The following is a 19,703-nucleotide window of genomic DNA, read 5'->3' on the forward strand; positions in this document are numbered from 1 at the left end:
TGAAACGGTGAAAATGTTTCTGCCCACAGATAAGAGGTCCCGCAGGGAGGAGGGCGAAAGAAAAAGTGGAAGAAGAGGGGATAAGCGGAGGAGTAGCTGAGCTGAACATCTATCGGGAGATCAGAGTACGGGGCTAATCTGGGTTAAACGGCTGCTTGAGGCTCAACAGTCCGCCGAGGTGAGGGGGGTATGACAGGGTGGTGCTTTGTCACTAACAGCTTTCGCCTTTCTGGGGGAGTAAGAAGAACCTGGATTTGATCATTTATTCTAGAACTATTCATCTTATTTAGATACATTTATTCATTCTAAACCATGCCTGTTTGGAACGGGCTGTCTGCTTGGCCTGTGGTGATGCTGGTTGTCGAACTTGACCTGCTCTAACTGAGCCTTGGTGAGGACATGCGTCTGATCTTCCTTCCTCTTGAGTCGATTTCTCTTTGTGTTTTTTGACAGCTTCACTTGCTGGGGTCAGCCACAAGCTGCCACACACACAAAGGCTCGAATACAAACACTATGTTTTCCAATCATTTTGATGTGGCTCATTGCCTGATTAAAAAGGCACACTTCCATTTTTCCAAGCCTTTTGTTTTGATAACTCTGTACTTCCGGTCCAGAGGTGGCCCATGCAGTTTGCTGTCAGTGGTGCATAGGAAAATCACAGCCACATCAGTACACCACAAGAGACACAGCAGTAAAGTGACATGCAAGATATTGATTTACTGCATTGAAAGCATTGAGCTGAGGAGTTATCAGTTGATTGTGTTAGTTTATTGCCAACCAGAAACCTCTGTCTCCCTCTCTGTCCATGTCCGTTTAAAAGCTGGTGCACTGTTAGTTTGGGTAAACTCTGAATGTTACAGGGGTAGAGAGCAGGTAAGAGGCCCGAGAACATGCCAGAGTAGCTGGTAAAGTGTTGTCCAGGGGCCTCAAAGTTGAGCCACTGGTTAAGAGACAATAGATCGTCTGAAGTATGTGTTGAGAAACTTTTCAAACACATTGGACTAATAAAACCCATTGAAACTAATTATTCAAATCAGAAAGATGGTAAACAAGCTGTTGGAGGTAGAATATGCTTTCATATGTCTGTCATGATCTCCAACTATATCTGCTTTCCAACATGAACTGTACTGCAGAGAAGGGGCTGTATAGAACTCCAAGTAAAAACAGAATAAAAGACACCTACACGCAGGCAAACTCTGGAGTCTGGACCCAATTCTGTGGACATTCTCCAGAGTTCATGTCTGAAAACGGCTTATTAGAGAGTATAAAATTACTCTTATGGACTTTTTGAACTCTGTGTTTACACTTTGGACTTATGTAGTTGCTTACCTTGTGACCTTTGCCTGTTTTACTTTCCATTTTGTTCTCGTTTCCCTCTTTTGTACTCGTCTGCACTGCCTTGTTTCACTTGTGTCCAATTATCCGTACCTCCCTTGTGTATTTGGGTCTCTGTGCTTCCAGTCCTCGTCTGTTTGTCTTCTCTGTTTTTCTTGTGTTCCAGTTTGTCTCAGTCTGTCTAGCCTCGTACTCTGATGTAATCTGTTCACTTCTGTTCGTCTACCCAGTCTAGTGATTCAATTCTACTTCCCCAGTGATTCCCTTGTGTTTTCCTTTTTGATCATCTGAGTATTTGGACTTTGTTTGCCTGCTTGCCCTCCAACCTGCCAACCAGAGAGTGTAGGCCTGTCAAACAAGTTAAATACTATTTGCTGCACCTAGATGCCTTTATTCTACGCCTGCATTTAGGCCCTGCAAACTAGATAAAGTCGAATAATAGTTGATAGTCGAAGTGAGATCATTCTTTAGAATAAAAATTGATTTTCAAAACAACTCCCCATGGAGAGGACGACACCAATTTATTACAGTAACTAGGTTGTAGGGAATCATTATCTCACCGTAGAGCAGTGAACGGGAGATTGAGCAAGAAGACAGATCCAACATAATCAAAAGCAACAAGCAGCTACTATTACCTCCCATGAAACTCGCTCTTTGGCTTAAGCTAAATTGATGAAAGTTAGCAATATGTCCCCAAAGAGTCGGCAGGCTCCAGGGAAGTACAGGCGCCCTACATCATCCTCTGTCTTAGTGAGGAGGGTTTTTTATTTGTTTTTAAGGATTCCCCTGATATCCTCTCCAATCCGCCTCGAGCAGAGCAGTAAATTTACCATGCACAGAAAATCAATATGCTAGTCCTATTATAAGATGAGTGGGTGTGATTTAAGACTGTCTCTTATCGGCTATCAGCATCTTTAACGGCAGCACGGCTACACACACTCGCGCACACACCTCGCGCACGCACACACACGCACACACACACACACACACACACACACACACACACACACACACACACACACACACACACACACACACACACACACACACACACACACACACACACACACACACACACACACACACACACACACACACACACACACACAAACACAAACACACCAAACAGGAGCACACCATGTTGTCCAGGCATAATAAATGAATGTGGATGTTAGTGGGAACATAAAACAAAAGTAATTAACGGGAGCTGAAGGGCCCCAAAGCTCAGAGCAGTTGATTAATGATTCCTTTCAGTGCACAGGGCTCAACTAGACTGGTGAAACCTAACGAGATGAGACACAGAGCGAGAGAGAGGGAGAGGAGGGGGTGAATAGGTATGTCACTGACCTGTCCACCTCCACTAGTGCCGACAATGTCCACCTGGATGAAAACTGTCTCCAGCTGGGATGGGGTGGGGGGTGTGAGTGTCGTGCTTCTAGTTAACAACATGGGCTCAACAGCTTGTCTGTCAATCACACACTTTTGCGGCTGTATCATTAAATAACACATTCACACGCTGCTAACTTCAATGTAACATTCATGCACTTTTCTCATCAACATAGGACATGTTGTCTTCACTGTTTACCAACTCATTGCCATTTTATGTTTAGGTTCCCTCAGTGTTCATAATGCAGGAGGTGTTTACCAGAAGACAGAATTTTCTGCAGAGGTCTCCTCCTCTTCAACACAAACAGGTAAAACACAGCTCGTTTGTCACTGCTCATTTCTTCTATTTTATTGTCATACACCGTATAAAAATGGATGACCTGACAGCTCCCCAAATGTGAAGCTAAATCAACTTGATCGCCTCATCTTTGTTAGTGGATGGGACATGGAAAAAAATTCAAAAGTCAAAATACAAATAAATGTTTCTCCATGACAGTGTTTCAGTCATTTAGGTAGCTCTTATCTCACTTGTTTTTTCCATAAGTTTATTTTCAATGAGTTATTTGATGCTATAAAAAAAGTGTCATGTTTGACAGTTGCGACTGAGTTGCAATTCGCCGAGTGTGTGTATCAGCGAGACCTTGGTACCGCGGCTCCACACCATGATCACTACTGTGCAAACCAAATGACGTAGACAGCGCAATATGGTGGCACCGGTATCTGAGATAATTAATGTAATATAGGAGGAAGTGGAGACATGTTTCCCATCTTTATATAGAGTCTACGTGGCACAAACAGGACATCAAGAGGGGCTTTTTGTTCCGCTCGTTTCTCTGATAAAGTCAGATGGAGACGTTTGATGACTAAAAGGAAATTGAAGGATATAGTTAGAATGTTTTCAAAAAAGATTACAAAAAGGTGACGATGACTAAAAACAGTGGAACGGTTGAGTTAGCATAAATGGATAGGCATGGATACGTGGTAGGGAAATACTGGAGAGAAAGTAGGTTTTACACTCTACAGTACAAATTAATGGTGTATGCTACATATCAAACATCTGACTGTATATGTGAGCTCTCAGTGTGTTAACAAATCTTCACCTGAGCTCTCGAGTCCACAAATAAAGGAATATCCTGAGCATTCGTCTCCATAAGTTTGAAAATCACTGAGCTGCATCCTCTCGTGAAAGTGAGAATAGATGTTCCATGTTCCACCTGTGTTGCTGAAAAACCCAGATAATACCCTCACTGCAAACTCCTGGGCAAACAAAAAGAGACCGTCTCTTACAAACACTAGAAGTCACATCCTGTTAGGGAAAGCAGAAATCAAGACTCCACGCAGTAATGACGGTGCTGGGAGCTGCTGACCTCAGCAAGCAATTAAGATGCAGACTGCAGGCTGACTGGCATCTCGTCTGGGGGAATTGTGGGATTAGGTGTGTGTGTGTGCGTTTGTGTGTGTGTGTGTGGGAGAGAGTGTGAGAACTTGTGAGAAAGAGGGAGACAGCAAAACAGGTTGTGTGCTGGGAAAATAGCTCCCGACCGACTCGTAATGCATTTCTCTTGCTCATAATTGGATTTTAAAAATACATGGAGGAGCCCTTTTTTATGTGGTGTCAGGTTGACTCCTGATGCCTTCCACTCCCTCTGTCTTGTGGGGTCTCTCTTTCTCGGGAGCTCTTTATTCTCCTTTGTTGCCATCTCTGCACACACTCACTGTATCACCCCCCTCAGTCTCTCCGCTCACTGTTTCACATCATTAGGCCTCCCACTTGGACATGCCCTCTTCTCTTTTATTGTGGCTTTGTGCTTGGAGACAGAACAAGGAAAGCAAAATGTCAATTGCTGCCATCACATACAGGGGGTAGATGAAGATGTCAATTTATTGCACCAAGAGAGAAGAGAGTTGGACAAAGGAGGTGGCAACATGGTGTTTTTAGGTAGTTGGAGGAGACAAGGCTCATGCTGGACATTCAATCTCAGGGCGTTTTCATATTAAGTACGATTGCTTCGTACCCAGAGTACAACACGCACCTCAACTCACCATTAGTTATGTTGCTCTGTACTAAGCACACTTGCCTATCTACACACTCTGATACAGTAGGTAGTGGTTGGCACCTGGTTGGTTTGTAACCTGTCAAGTTTCATTAACTACGCAACATTTGTTTAGGTTGTTGCTCTCGGGTAGAAAAGCAGAATCGAATGTACACTCCCAAATGTAAATACCATAGACTGTACGTTTACTTTCGTTTAATATAATTTAAAATCAAACTTAGTAAAAAATGCATTGAACAAACATAAGCGTGATAAGAACTGTACTGCTATCAGCCACCAGGGGCCAATCAAGATGACTTGGCTTTACGTTTAGGGACCCGTCGTGTCGTCTATTTTTATAGTCTATGGTAATTACTAATTGAATTCCTTCATTAGACCAGAGGTCCTGTCATGGCCATGTTAGAACAGGACAGCTGAATAGTTATCACATCGTACCCTGTACATGAGTCCGCTTGTGATTTTTGGTTCAGTAATCTTCATGGCTGATGTGAACCATACTGCAAAACTCAAGAACCATACCTAAGACCACCTGTTCAAGCAAAGCAGGGTGCGGTTTGTTGATCCCACTAATCAAAGGAACTAGATAATGACATCAAGTGTACTCAGGTCCCAGGGGAGAAAGCTCCTTTATTTGTTTTTACAGTAACAGCATGGAGGACCTCTGAGGAAAACATGCTCTAGTGCTTCGCAGTTTTCTTTTCAAATACACTGTGCAGTTTTAAATTCTTGTTTTGGATATTTTATTGGAATATTTTGTGTAGTAGATGCAGTCTCATGACTGTCATGGCCTAGTTCTTCCATCTTTGTAGCAATGCCAAAAGCCATAAAGCACACTTTTGTAACAGCAAGGAAAAAATTTCCAAGCCTGTTTCTTTTTCAACATCTTACTAATCTTTCATCTTTCTCTTCTTTTTCCTGAATCCTCTGCTTTCTGTGTTTAACTACCTCCCTCCTGTTGAGAATTTGAGTGCATTCAAACAACAGTGATAATAAGCTAGTGTGTGTGTGTGTGTGTGTGTGTGTGTGTGTGTGTGTGTGTGTGTGTGTGTGTGTGTGTGTGTGTGTAGTAGTAGAGGTGATTGGTACCAAGTTACCAATGACCTTTTCATGGCATCAGATAATGGACTTGTCTCTATACTCGTCCTATTGGATCTTAGTGCAGCATTAGACACCATAGATCACAAGATTCTGTTACAGACTGGAACAACATGTAGGGATTAAAGGAACGGCATTAGGCTGGTTTAAATCATATTCATCAGATAGATTTCAATTTGTTAATGTTAAAGGGGACATAGCATGCCCATTTTACCACAAGTTGATATGGTTCCTTGGGGTCTTAATGAAATGTCTGTAACATACTTTGGTCAAAATACCACAAGGATCATATAAAACAGCACCCTTTTTACCCTGTATAAAACAGCCCTCCACAGAGTGACCTGTTTTGAGTGCCTGTTCCTTTAAATGCTAATGAGCCAGCTCCCCCCTCCCCCCCATGATTTTAAACGATATAAATTACATATTTTATATGATATAAATTATCAAATATGCATCCCATACTTTGTATTCCCTTGTTGTCCTGGAGTTTTAATTTCCCCAATCACATAATTAAATGTCCCCCTCTGCCCATCCACTACAAGCACACAAGCAGTCAGACAGAGAGAAGAGAAGGGTGGGGGGGGCTATGAAGACCATCTTTACCCCGAACCCCAACATTCCACGGGTACAACAACAAGCGGAGAAAGCAGAATCGCGGGCTGACCTTATATATACAGTCTATGGGGCTGACCAGCGGAGAAATGCTCGTCCGTGTGAACAGCCAGGCGGCTGCGTGCTGGAGAACGCGCTGCGCTGCCTCGCAGCTGGCACGCGTCCGGTGTGCCCGGCGTAACTACTGTACCCGGCGTAACTACTGTAACCCGGCATACAGTAGAGCTGAACACTGCGGAAGTCTTCCACACAGCTGGCAGTGTGGAAGACCGCCTGAGGCAGCGCAGCTGGTTCTCAGCGCGCAGCCGCCTGGCTGGTCACACGGGCGAGCATTTCTCCGCGCTGGTCAGCCCCATAGACTGTATATATAAGGTCAGCCCGCGATTCTGCTTTCTCCGCTTGTTGTTGTACCCGTTGAATGTCGGGTTCGGGGTTACAGTAGCACTGAACACTGCGGAAGTCTTCCACACTGCTGGCTGTGTGGCGCTGACACAAATTCCAGCTCACGCACGGGAGAGCGGCGGTCGCTCCCGAGCAGCTGCTGCAGCCTCCCAGTCCCAACGATCCAGACAAATGCCACATGTGAGTGAATCGCGGGCTGACCAGCGGAGAAATGCTCGTCCGTGTGAACAGCCCGGCTGCGTGCTTGGGAACGGCGCTGCGCTGCCTCCGTGTAAACCCGGAGTAACAGTGTGGGGGACGGGGGGTGGGCCAAGACCATGTAGGAGACTTCCAGTTCCTTGTTACGACACAATACCCAGGAAGCGCAATCGAGTCGCTCAAGCATGACGTTTCTGACTTAGAGGAACTATAACAAAACGCGCAAGTGTTTTTTCCCCAGAGTTTTGGGGTTGGTAGACATGCCAGATACCCACATTAACCTGTAGAAGCACTAACAAAGTGGAATTTGCATGCTATGTCCCCTTTAACAATGTTAACTCCATGCACACACAAGTTAGTCATGGAGTTCCACAAGGTTCTGTCCTTGGACCTATACTCTTCACCTTATATAGGCTCCCTTGAGGGAAAGCACCAAATACACTTCCATTGTTACGCAGGCGACACCCAGCTGTACATTCCTATGAAGCCCGATGGATCTAATCACTTAGTTCAACTTCAGGATTGTCTCAAGAACATCAAGGCCTGGATGACCCTAAAACGTCCTTTTGTTCTAAATTCAGACAAAACTGAGGTCATTGTAATTGGCCCTTAACATCTTAGAGAAACACTGTCTGACCAGTCACCTTGGATGGTATTATTTTGGCCCCTCGCTCCACTGTGAGGGACCTTGGAGTTATGTTTGACCAGGACATGTTATTTGACCCACATATAAAACAAGTCTCTAGGACAGCTTTCTTCCACCTGCGCAATATTATGAAAATTAGGAACATCCTGTCTCAGAAGGATGCTGAGAAACTCGTCCATGCATTTGTTACCTCTAGACTGGATTACTGTAATTCTGTATTATCAGAATGTCACAGTAAATCTGTGAAAAGCCTCCAGCTGGTACAGAAGGCTGCAGCACGAGTGCTGACAGGTACTAGAAAGAGAGATCCTGTCTTAGCTTCCCTGCATTGGCTCCCTGTAAAATTCGGAATATAATTCAAGATCCTGCTCCTCACATATAAAGCCCTTAACAATCAAGCCCCTTCATATATCTAAGGGCTCATAACACCATATTATCCAAATAGATCACTTTGCTCCCAAAACACAGGCTCTCTTGTGGTTCCAAGAATCTGTAAGAGTAGAACAGGAGGTGGAGTCTTCAGCTACCAGGCTCCTCTCCTGTGGAACCAGCTCCCACTCTGGGTTCTGGAGGCAGAAACCATCTCTACATTTAAGCTTAAAATTAAAACGTTCCTTTTTGATACAGCCTAAAGTTAGTGCTGGATCAGGTGAGTCCTCCTGAACCATCCCTTGGTTATGCTGCTATAGGTCTAGACTGCTGGGGAAATTCCAATCATGCACTTAGCACTTCTCTGCCCCCCCCAACAACAATTATTATTATGTTTATATTAACAATAATACTTATTAATTAATTATTATATAAATTGTTGCTGCTATCATTAATATCATTTTTATACTCTTATTGTTTTCATTATAACTAGTCAGAGCCGAAACCTGATGGTGGATACGTGTTACTGGTCTCTCTCTCCTCTCTTCCCCCCTCCCCCCTATCTCTCCTCTTTTCCACCCATCTCTCCTCTCCTTCCAATTTTTCCCTGCTCACCCCAACCGGTCGAGGCAGATGTTGCCCACATTGAGTCTGGTTCTGCTAGAGAGTCATATGTGTTCGACATATTGTTATGGTCATTTAGCTGGATGCAGATCAGTGGAGGGAGAAAGTGTGTGAGGTGTGCAGGTGTGACAAGCGGTGTGAGTTATACTCAGACATCTCAGCAGAGACGTGAACACCTTATTACCAGCAATAATTAATCCATGAGCACAGCCAATAAACCTCCCTCTCAGCCAGGAAAATTGCTGACATACACACATCTATAAACACGCACCTGACACACACGTAAATATACTTGACTAAAGGAGCACACACACTGGGTGTAATCAGTTTTGATTAGACGTGGCCCTTCATGGTTTAATCATTGGGTTTCTAGCCTTAGAAAGAAGTCTTCATGACAGAAACCAACTACGAGCACAAATAATAGAACATATATGAAGAGCTGTCAAAAAATGAAGGACTAACAATGGAGAAGAGGCCAAAAAAGAAAAACAGCAACCAACAGCTTTGTCTACTAAAGTACCGCGTGGGAGGTTTGACAGGTAAATTCTTAGTAGAACTGCAGTGAAGCGCAACTGAAGCTTTGTGTAAACACACACAACAGATACACAAACGCATATTTTCTTTCACAACACACACACACAACTATATGCTGCAAAAGCAACACACAGTGAGAACATGGATATACACTCATTCCTTCTCTCAAACACACGCACAAACACACACACTAACTTGTGTTTTCTGAGCGAGAGCCCCATGTGTTGCCTCATCTGCTGCAGGCCGTGGTAGTCCGTGTAGATGAGGTCAAAGGGCAACGGGCCAGTGAGTGGGCAACTGCCTCTGCCTGGAGGCACTCCGAGAAACCTGCAACACACACACACAAGTAAATCAGTTTAGACAAGCAGAGGAACATGACAGGGAAGAGCGAAGGTTCACTCTAAAAACAACTGTGAGCTCACAAGCTGCGCCTCAGCCTGCCGAGCTGCCAGAGCATCCGAGCGTTCATCATTAACTCAGACAAAAACATTTTGGTTTTATTTAGAGAACGAAATGGGAATGAGAGGGTTAAAGCTGACCTCGGCCAAAACAAGTTATACAACATTATTCTTCCCTAGGTCGAGCTGACCCCAGTAGAGGTCATATATATCAATATGTGAAGAGCAAGTGCTGAGGGTTTTTTCAGTTTTCTCAAATGTCCCAGAATCAAAGAAATTGAAAAGGAGAGGAGTCGGTTTCTACCAGTTTATGGTTGATCCCTGTGATCCTGAGTCCTATTGATGCAGAGTTCAGAGTCTATGGTCCACATTTTCTTTCATTCCTCCTGCTGAGCAAAAACCATGTACAAGAGGTTTTACAGTATATTTGATTTACGCGTGGCAGTATGATTAAGCTTCTTTATTAAAATACAGACCTCAGGTGTGACACTCTCTATTTGGACTGCATCTTATGGACTGTAATTCCCTGATAATATTCTCTTTCTGTTCTGCTGCAATTATCAGCATTAGCCTCGTTTAAAAAATGTGTTGTATGCTACTGCATCATTTTCTAACTGCTGCACTGAAGTGTAAAACATCCAAAAATGTGTTTACAGCATTTAATAATTGTTGTACCACAGTGATTGGAACTGCCTAATGTTAACTTGATACTGCTAGGCTTTAATGTGTAGTAGAACATTATTAAATACTGCACAGTGACTTTCTCTCAGCACCACATTCTATTGCATGAAAGCATTTGAACTCATGAATTAAAGATTAATTGTTGAAACCATGTTTAATGCATATTAGTTTAATGATAAGTATATGTGTATGTGTATTTTTGTGTTTTGTGTTGAGCCTTGTCTGATTGTCCATTGGTTGGTACATCCCTTTGGTCCCGATGTAGATGGGTTGTCATGACATTTGATACAGAGATTCATGGTAATCAGAGGATAGATCCTCATGACTTATGAGATAATGATCTCACTTTTCATCTGGTGCCAAGAGGAGATCACATTTCATCTAATATTTTAATTTTCACTTAAAGGTGCAGAAGGTACAAATGTACATGAATTAGTGTTGTCATATTTGCTAAAACCCTCACTATGATCTGACAGCAGTATGCACGGCAATATTAGGAAAATTCTAGCTCCTCTGGTTGCACTTGTAATGAAGTTTGGAAGGACGAAATGCTACTGTTTCTAAACCACCAATCACTGCTCATGCACAAGTTCAGAAAACATATGTACCTGCTTAACATCAGAATGGTAGCAGTGTAATGTCTGACAAGGTTTCTGCTCTACTAAGTACAGCCTCACAGAGCTGATTTGACAGTTCTTTATAGGGGGACAAAGAAATTTGGCCAGCAAGAAGAGAGATGTAATTATTTGAAATATTAAAAGCCTTAATATCTAGAAATGATGAATGAAATGATCCTTAATAAATGTTCCAGTTATCTGGAAAACAACGACTGCAGAATTGCATCAGCAGAAGAACTGCGTGGTTAGCATCAGCAGTGATGGCTTACAAAGAGCTGCAGCTACAGAGACTGAACTTCATCAGCAGAAAAGCAGGTTTGACTGACACCTGATCTGTGAGAGGTGCATCTTTGGAAAAGACAACACAGCTGAAAGATCCTCGCACTAAAGATAGAAACTGATGAGAACAAAGTATGCTTGTTTTTAAATGCATTCCCCTTGAAGAAATCAAAAAGCCCTGAACCTCGAGCTGAAACACTCAACCTGCTGAGCCACACAACAATATAAGACAGGTGTTTTGTATGAAAATGAACCATAGTAGGCAAATTAAAAACTAGAAAGTAAACTCAATGGAGCGCATACCTCCACAAAGGTCTAACATCCCCCTTAAATGCAATTGCGCCACACAAAATTGCACACACTCATAAATGTCAGTCCCCTAAATAGAGAATGGGGGAAGACATGCAGCAAAGTGCCGGGTTGGAACTGATCCCTCAGGAGGACTAAAGCCTCCATATGTTGGGCAACTGTGCTACCAGGTGAGCTAGCAGCACCCCTATTGGGGATTTTTCATCAAGATCGATGTGAAAATGGTGAAAATGTCAAAAAATGCATTGCAGTATTATGAATATGAAAACAACCAAACCTTTGTCTGGATCTGCACCAAATTTCAATGGGTTCTTTCTTGGCCAATGTTCCATGCTTCTACCAAGTGCCGAGGAAATCATGACAGTATTTTATGTATAATCCTACTGACAACCTCCTTGGTGGAGGTGATGATGAACGACAGCCAGTATGTCCCTTTGCACGACTGCAATAAAAAAGTAACTGAACAAGTTGATGTGAAATAAACAAATGGCCATTGCGGTTTACGCTCTTGTTTGCCTTGAGTTTCTCATATCAAAGTTAAAAATCTATTTCCCTGGAGAGTCAAACACTTAAAAGGTGTTTGTGACTGAAAGTTAAATTAAAAAGTGTGTTTGTTGATCAGATAGCATCACGTGGGTAATGCTAAGTTCAATCAAAGTCAAGCCAGGGGGCAGCGAGGAGGCCTCTGGCAGAAAAATAATTCAAACAAACAGGATGAAAAGAGCTGAATTTGAAAAGACCTGCCTGCATCGTAGCTTACAGCAGCAACAACAGATGAGATGAGAGAAAATAGAGAGCGATACATTCATATCCAATGTGCTGAGTGTGTGTGTGTGTGTGTGTGTGTGTGTGTGTGAGACAAGGGCTTGTGTGTGTATAATCTATACCTGCTGTGCTGTGAGATCTGCCACAGACACACACAAATAATATTTGTAAGTGTGTGGTGTACTGTGCCTAGCCACACATCCTTGATGGACTCAGTTTCAACTTCAATGTATTGACTGAGGGCTATTCTGCTACCATGCTGACAGACCTACTATTGAATATCTGACCTGTGAGTGGTCTGCTAGCTCTTATTCCTGTGACAGATGAGGCCAAAGGCTAATGGAGACTGTAATGCAATTCGTACCCCCAGTGAATTTTATTTTGCTATGCTAGTTTTACAATGGAGTCTTTTTGGCTGCACTGCTTATCCAAAGGGTCGATAGATATTGTTGTGACACAGCTCTACTGGCAGCTGCTAACCACCATCAAACAGCAGTGGAAACACACACATGAAAGAGTTTGGTGATAAAAGTGAAACATTTTAATGGTGCTTTAGTGTAAAACCATCTACTGCAGCATGAGGCTTCTACGTATGGGAAGTTTTTAGCAATGGATTTTAAGCAGTTATCTTATTACCTCCCTAAAGAAGGTTATACTTTAGTCTGTTTGTTTTTAGTAAGATTACTCAAAAACTACTCAACCCATTTCCATGAAATCTTGTATAGCAATGAAGCATACCCTAAGAAAGAAGCACTTTGGTACGGATCTGGATTAGGGGGTGGATCCTGGATTAATTTTTTCACTTTCTTTAACAGTGCAAGTTTTTTAACATATTCCTTGAATTCGCCGAGAATAACTCATGGATCTTTATGAATAAAATCATTTGTGTGTACAATTCGTTGGACTTGGTGGAGTGATGCGGTTTACTTAGTGCCATTCTAGTGCTTTTCATGAAATCTTAATTTGCACAGTATTTGGTGTCTCTAAACATCAGGCGACTTAAAAAGTCCTCTGCTTGCCACTGATCTACAGTTAATGTAGTGTGAAGTAGCAGAAAATTAAAAGACACAAAAACTTCAAAACTGCACATAGATACAGTAGTAGCAAATGAAATTACAAAACTTCCACAACTGCTGAAACTTAACGCATTGTTTGACAAAAGAACATTTAAATCTAAACAGTGTGTTCAGTGGATTTGGAAATATGACAATTTGTCTCACATTTTAATCCAGAACTTTCCCGAGCAACATATTATGGAATAGCTTGATGGGATCTCAAGTGAGCACTTTGCCTGCAGGAGGTTGCCTCTCATTACTCTTATTTCCATTAGTGATACAACGTATAGGATGTATTAACAAAATGTATTCAATGAGAACCGAACACATTTCAGGGGATGTGAAGGAATAGCTAGCTTTTTTCAGCGTTCTTCAGAGTTGTTATAGAACTTTTACATAAAAACATTAATCTGGTCCTCAAGGTCAACACAGCTACACAGAGGACGCCTGCTTCAAACTCATTCATTTGAATTGTTAATTAACTCTTTTCTTACAAATCTTTGGACAAACCACTTACACGTGTGCTTACTAGACCTCACAATGAAGATTTAGTATTTAACTGCATGAGTCTTTTTTCAAAGCATCAGATTTTGCAAAGCTGGAGAGAGTTAGGTTATTTTTGTATGGCCAACTCTTTCAAAATGACAATCTAGCTCGAGCCATGCATGTGGTCAAAATATTTAGTGAATGTTACGCTGTAAATACAAGTAAAAATCAGATATGCTTTGCATTATTTTGGGGTTTATCTGAGATTTGCATGTTTACTATGGCATGTCATAGTCTACTATATTTTAAAATAAAATTTTGCAAAACTTGAAGACAACAATTTGATTCAAAAGTATGAAACACTAAAATATCTTAAATGTCCGCAAAGTAAAGTAGCACAATAGTAGTGAAGATACAAATCAAACTCTGTCCCAATGGAGGTAAGTACTGAGCAAAAAGTATAAAAAGGAAACTATTTTTTAGATGTTTTACGGTCTTACATCTATGACAGTTTGTTTATGTGGACGCTATTTTTACAGTTGGCACATTACTGTGTATAGTAGATAGATATTATTGACAAGGTAATACATGTTGTTAAATTATGTGTGTCTTTATGAGTCTCTTTATAGTCAGACAGCTGGACATTTACTCTCATCCACGTTCTGAATAACAAACCCAGTCAGGCATTCACATAAACACACAGTTGGTGTTCCATCAAAAGCACAAAACGCCTTTATCCATGATGATCGCTGTACCATCTCTGGGTATTCTTAGAGGAAAGCCAGCGATAACACAACATGTATAATCCATTTTAGTAACAGTGTTGGAGCTCGGTCAGTCCTTCTGTTTTCCTGCATTAACCTCCCTGTCTGTCTGTCTCTCTGTCATAGCAGAGAGAAGGGGGACAATGAGACCAGTGAGAAAGGGTTTGGATTATTGTAGTAATGCTAACTAAGATTCAAAAGAACAACAGAAAGAAAAATAAATATATAAACAGGCAGATTGTGATGTCGCAACAGCTTAGAAAACAGCAATATGGCAGAATAGAATCAGATGCTCAGGTTCATTTTTCATCAGCAATGGCTATTCAGCCGACCAGCAGCCTTGAGTGAAAAAGATTTGATTGTTCCTGAAATAGTCTAATGTACTTTTCCATTTGTTGAGGAATACCGAAGGTCATTTTTCTGAATGATACAAAATTGAATGCTCAACCTCTCAAAGGTAGATTTTTTTCAACAAAGCCAAACTCGACAAGGTGCCCTTGGATAGAGGTTGGTACAGAACGAACACCTTGCATAGGAAAACTCAAACAAAGAAAAACTATTGTAATATTCCAAAGGAAGGTATAGAATGTTGTGTGTTCCATATGTGATTTTGTAACTTTTCTCTGCTGCTGAACGTGGTTCATTTTTGGGAGCACGTGGTGTTGATGGTCACCTGCTGAGACAAAAGTTTGTAGTACGCCCTGTGACCATGTGAGCAGCGCTACTGTACACTAGGGACTTGTAATGGACAGTGATAGGATGAGCTAGCTGGTTAGCATGTTAACTTTGGTATAAGCTAAAATGTGATGGAAAACATTGGATTTGCTTTCCACTGCTGGACAAGTAAAGGACTTGAGTTTGGTGCTGAACGTTTCTTTTAGACTGGTTAGTAAACACATGTTAATGTTAATGTTGTATAAACCTACACACAGCACCTTTTGTTCAATATTTTTGGATAACTTAATTTTCTTTGTATTTTGTAATAATAGGTCAGAATTATGTTGTTTTATTTTTGAAATTTCATACTCAATCAGCAGTAAGACATTTTTTGTATGAAAATCATATGTACATTATCTTATGTACATGAACCCTTTGATTTTAATGGTTTAATATGAATTGAATTACAGCTCTGACAAATTCGTAAAAACGTAAAACCTCATCTATGTTTCAACATCAGATCTATTACTGTGATCCAAATTTCAGAACTAACAAAACTCAAGCATATCACTTACATCTAGTTAACTGTTAATTAACACAACCTTTGGACCCTTCTAGACCTTGAGGCCAAACATAATCAGCGTTTTAAATGTTGTATTCAATCTCTTTTTAATAACCACTCTTCCAATTTTAATTATCTAATAATTCTCCCCTATGACCCTCAAAAAATAAGAGTTACAGCTAATGGATGGATGGAAAATTAGTCTACTCTAATTTTATTTCAAACTTATTATCTATTACCACTCATCCTTTTTAGGGTCCTGGGGTGGCTAAAATAAATCCCAGTAGACATTGGGCGAGATGATGGGTACAACCTGGACAGATGAATTAACCTAAATCACCAGGTTTACCTTTTTTCTGTCCAGGGATTAAAGCAACTCAGCAGGTTATCGACTTCAGTCGGCACAAATGTTGATGTGATAAAATGGATGATAGCGAGTTATGGAGAAAACTTGATCAATAAAGAAAATGACAGATCAATTAACAATTTCTCTGATATTACAGAATTAAATTATAAATTTCACACCTAATATGCAGCAGGTTTGGCGTTTTTAAGAGGTGCATAAGAATATTGAAGTCTTGCTGATTTACTTAGCCATTAAGTCTGAAAGAATTATATGTTTGTGAAAATTAAGGGCTAGTGCTCAGGGAATGAAATCAATACGAGAACTTTCACAGATAAATCTATCCGAGCTAACTGTAGCATGTTGACATCCAGCTACAACATTTTAGTATTTATATCTTTATGTGTGTTGCTGCACTTTGCATATGTGCGTGTGTGCTGTCTGTTAATGCGTGGCCATGTGTTTGTGCATGTGTGTAATTGAAAGTTTGCCAGATTTTGATCCCCTGGGTGTAGTCAGAGGTGGATGTGTGTGTGTCCCTCAGTGGCACATACACACACAGTATGGCAGCCGTCCCAGGCGCAATCCCAGTGCCATGCAATGCCACACAGGAGTCCAATTACCCAAGGTTCCCTTGACTCCTGGCTGGCATCCATCCACACACACACACACAGGTTTGTACTTCTATCTTAGTGAGGACACTCATTGACATAATACATTCCCTAGTGCCTTACCCTAACCTTAACCATCCAAACTAAAAGCCTAACCCTAACACAAACCTTATTCTAGCCCTAACAATAAAAAACAAGTTTTAACCCTCAAACAGCCCATTGAAAAAGTGAGGACCAGTCAAGATGTCCTCACTGGAGAGAGAGAGAGAGAGAGAGAGAGAGAGACTGCTCATGTTGTTGTTGATGGTGTCACACAGTCTGAAAGTGATGTGGCACGGTCCAGTGATCATAAAACCTTTGAGCAGGGCAACGTCCACTCTTGACAGAACAAAAACTTGCCAAACAGGAAATACAAGGACATGTGTAGGACGTGGAAAAAAGCAGTTCTTCCACTGCACTCGTTAATCAAACTGAAGTGTTTTGGTTGTTGTACAAGAAGACAACGGATGGGAGAAGGTATTTTACAACCGTGATGCTCTCTCTGTGCTGACCTGCTTCCTCAGACATATCCTCATGTAACATGTGTTTATTACATGTTATGTTATAGGTATTTAAATATGATTTATGATTATATTGTTGTTCAAATTAATTCATCATTATTAGAAAACAAAAAGAAGCTTTTTCTGATGTAATGTGATGAACATCACTTTGATTTTATGAGTGATTTCTGCTTTATATTTGGACCCCGGTCTTGTAAAAAGGACATTCGCTCTTGCACATTTAATATTATTGTTAAGAAGTTTTCTATTAAACCATTTCAACAGTTTTCTCCCTGCACCCTGGTTTTAGCCCATTTACCTGATTCTGTTGCAAATCCTTACAACTCTGTTCAAGCTCAGTATACGAACATTATGTTATCAAGATAAATGCTGCATGTGTGTGTTTGCAATTGTGTGCATGTGTGTGTAAATGTTGCTGGTTATGCTATAAACGGTAGCTATTCCATTCAATACCATCTGATTTAATTGATTTCCTGAGAAGCAATTTAGCGGCCGCACAAAAGCCCAGTGTGAAATGCATAGATTAATGTGTGTGTGTGTGTGTGTAGCTGAAATATTCATAAAATGTAAACTAAAAAAGGAAATACTCTGTTACCAGGGCCTGCCCAAATCTTTTTGTAGTCCTAACAATGATTTAGGCACCACATATAATATTATTGATGTTTGATCGTTTGCACATTATACAGTGTAGTTAACACATGAATTATTCATTTCATTAGTTGTAGCCATGTTGCTTTGTCAGAGGCTATCGGAATTCATTACACCAGTAATATTATCTAACCATTCATTAAACATAATGATGCATGTTTTTATGATTACAATGACATAATTAAAATAATAAATTGAACTCTTAGTTTGTTTATGCCTACAGCTCATGTTATAAGTCTATCATTCACTAGCCCCTTAATCTAACCTTCCCTAGCCCATAGAACAAAGTTTTGCAGATTTTCCACCAAAACTTGTTCTCACAGCCACAGAAACGTGCACAGGCACACGCACGTTTGTACATATTTTGGTGAGGACACTCATTTGCAGATTGCATTCCCTAGCCCCTTACCCTGACCATCAAAAGTAAATGCCTAACCCACATCTAAACCTGATTCTAACCCTAACCCTAAAACCAAGTCTTAACCCTCAAACAGCCCATTAGAAGTGTGTTGTGTGATTGTTCTGCTGGCTGTACAACAAATTTCCCCACAGTAGAATAAAGATAACCTACTAACTAACAAACACACAGACACAGACCCACACACACACCACTGAGTTAACTTCCAGAAGAGCTCGAACGTAGACTTCTCGTCCTAAAATGGGAGTAGTATACCGCCTGCAGCTGCCTCCAGGATTCACACATAAGAGGATCAAGCTGCTGTTGCACAAGTTTGTCATCATGTCACGCTGATAAACTTTAACCAAATTCAACTCAGCGACTTTAAAAGGCAGACACATTTTTGATGTTACCTTATGCAACACCAAGGCAACATTTTCAAGACAGTTTTTTCTGGTTTAACAATTACATTTTTGCACGACCCTTCTTTGAAATCGTTAGGAATGTAAACACCTAAACTTTTCCCTCAAAACTTTATGCGAAAATCTTGAAAACCAGTTATGATGAAAGTTACACGCAGCTCTATTTCACACCATCTTTAATCTCTGAATGTGCTTTCCTGGCTGGACCACTCTCCTGGATGGAAATACAAGTGATTACCATATTGTTCTCTATATTAGTTTTCGTTGCTGGCAGAGTGAGGATTTAGAATCTTGCATGTACAATGCATGTGCAGATTGATCTCTGCCGTTCATGTAGAAAGACGTCAAAACAAAGATATTGTTGTTATGAGGTTATAATGTTGATCAAAATTGTTTTGGTTTTGAAATAAGAATAGAATAAGAAATGTGGTTGTCCTGGAATGTCCATTAGATTGTTTATATTTGTTGTGACTTTTTTGAATAATTAAAGAAAAATGTAGAAACAAATACGAGATTAAAATACAGTGTCAAACATTGAATGTCAAAATATTTGCATAATGTTGATGTCCAAAAGAGATGAACCTGCTAGAGCAGTTTTTTTTTCTTTTAAAGATCTCAACCAGAAGGTATTTATGAGCACTTTTTGGATGGAGCGAATATGAAGTGAAACAGGCCTCAGAAAAATCTAGACTTGATGTGGATCTGATGCCAAACATGACCATCAGTGTGTTTTGATAAGTTTACACACTCACAGGATACACAGTCACAGTCTCAGCTGCTGCCTGCTACCCCTCCTCACTGCTTATCTGACAGACTGGCTGCTGAACCCGTCTCGCCCTCTGTCAGTCAGTCAGGGCAGGGGGGTGACTTCATCTGACAGCGCTGATTGAAATG

The 19,703-nt window shown here is 41.0% G+C and overlaps 1 protein-coding gene across 3 annotated transcripts in view; it reads right to left on the bottom strand.

Moving 5' to 3' along the window:
* The window catches only part of LOC118100950 (alpha-1,6-mannosylglycoprotein 6-beta-N-acetylglucosaminyltransferase B), a 113,042-nt gene that overhangs the window by 18,380 nt on the left and 74,959 nt on the right, over window positions 1-19,703 (bottom strand). For all 3 annotated transcript variants that reach the window (XM_035146512.2, XM_035146504.2, XM_035146522.2), the window contains one exon: window positions 9,451-9,582. In XM_035146512.2, coding sequence (XP_035002403.1) covers window positions 9,451-9,582 — 132 coding nt within the window. The remainder of the gene's footprint in view (window positions 1-9,450; window positions 9,583-19,703) is intronic.

Source organism: Hippoglossus stenolepis, chromosome 2, assembly GCF_022539355.2.
Source record: "Hippoglossus stenolepis isolate QCI-W04-F060 chromosome 2, HSTE1.2, whole genome shotgun sequence".
Classification (NCBI taxonomy): domain Eukaryota; kingdom Metazoa; phylum Chordata; class Actinopteri; order Pleuronectiformes; family Pleuronectidae; genus Hippoglossus; species Hippoglossus stenolepis.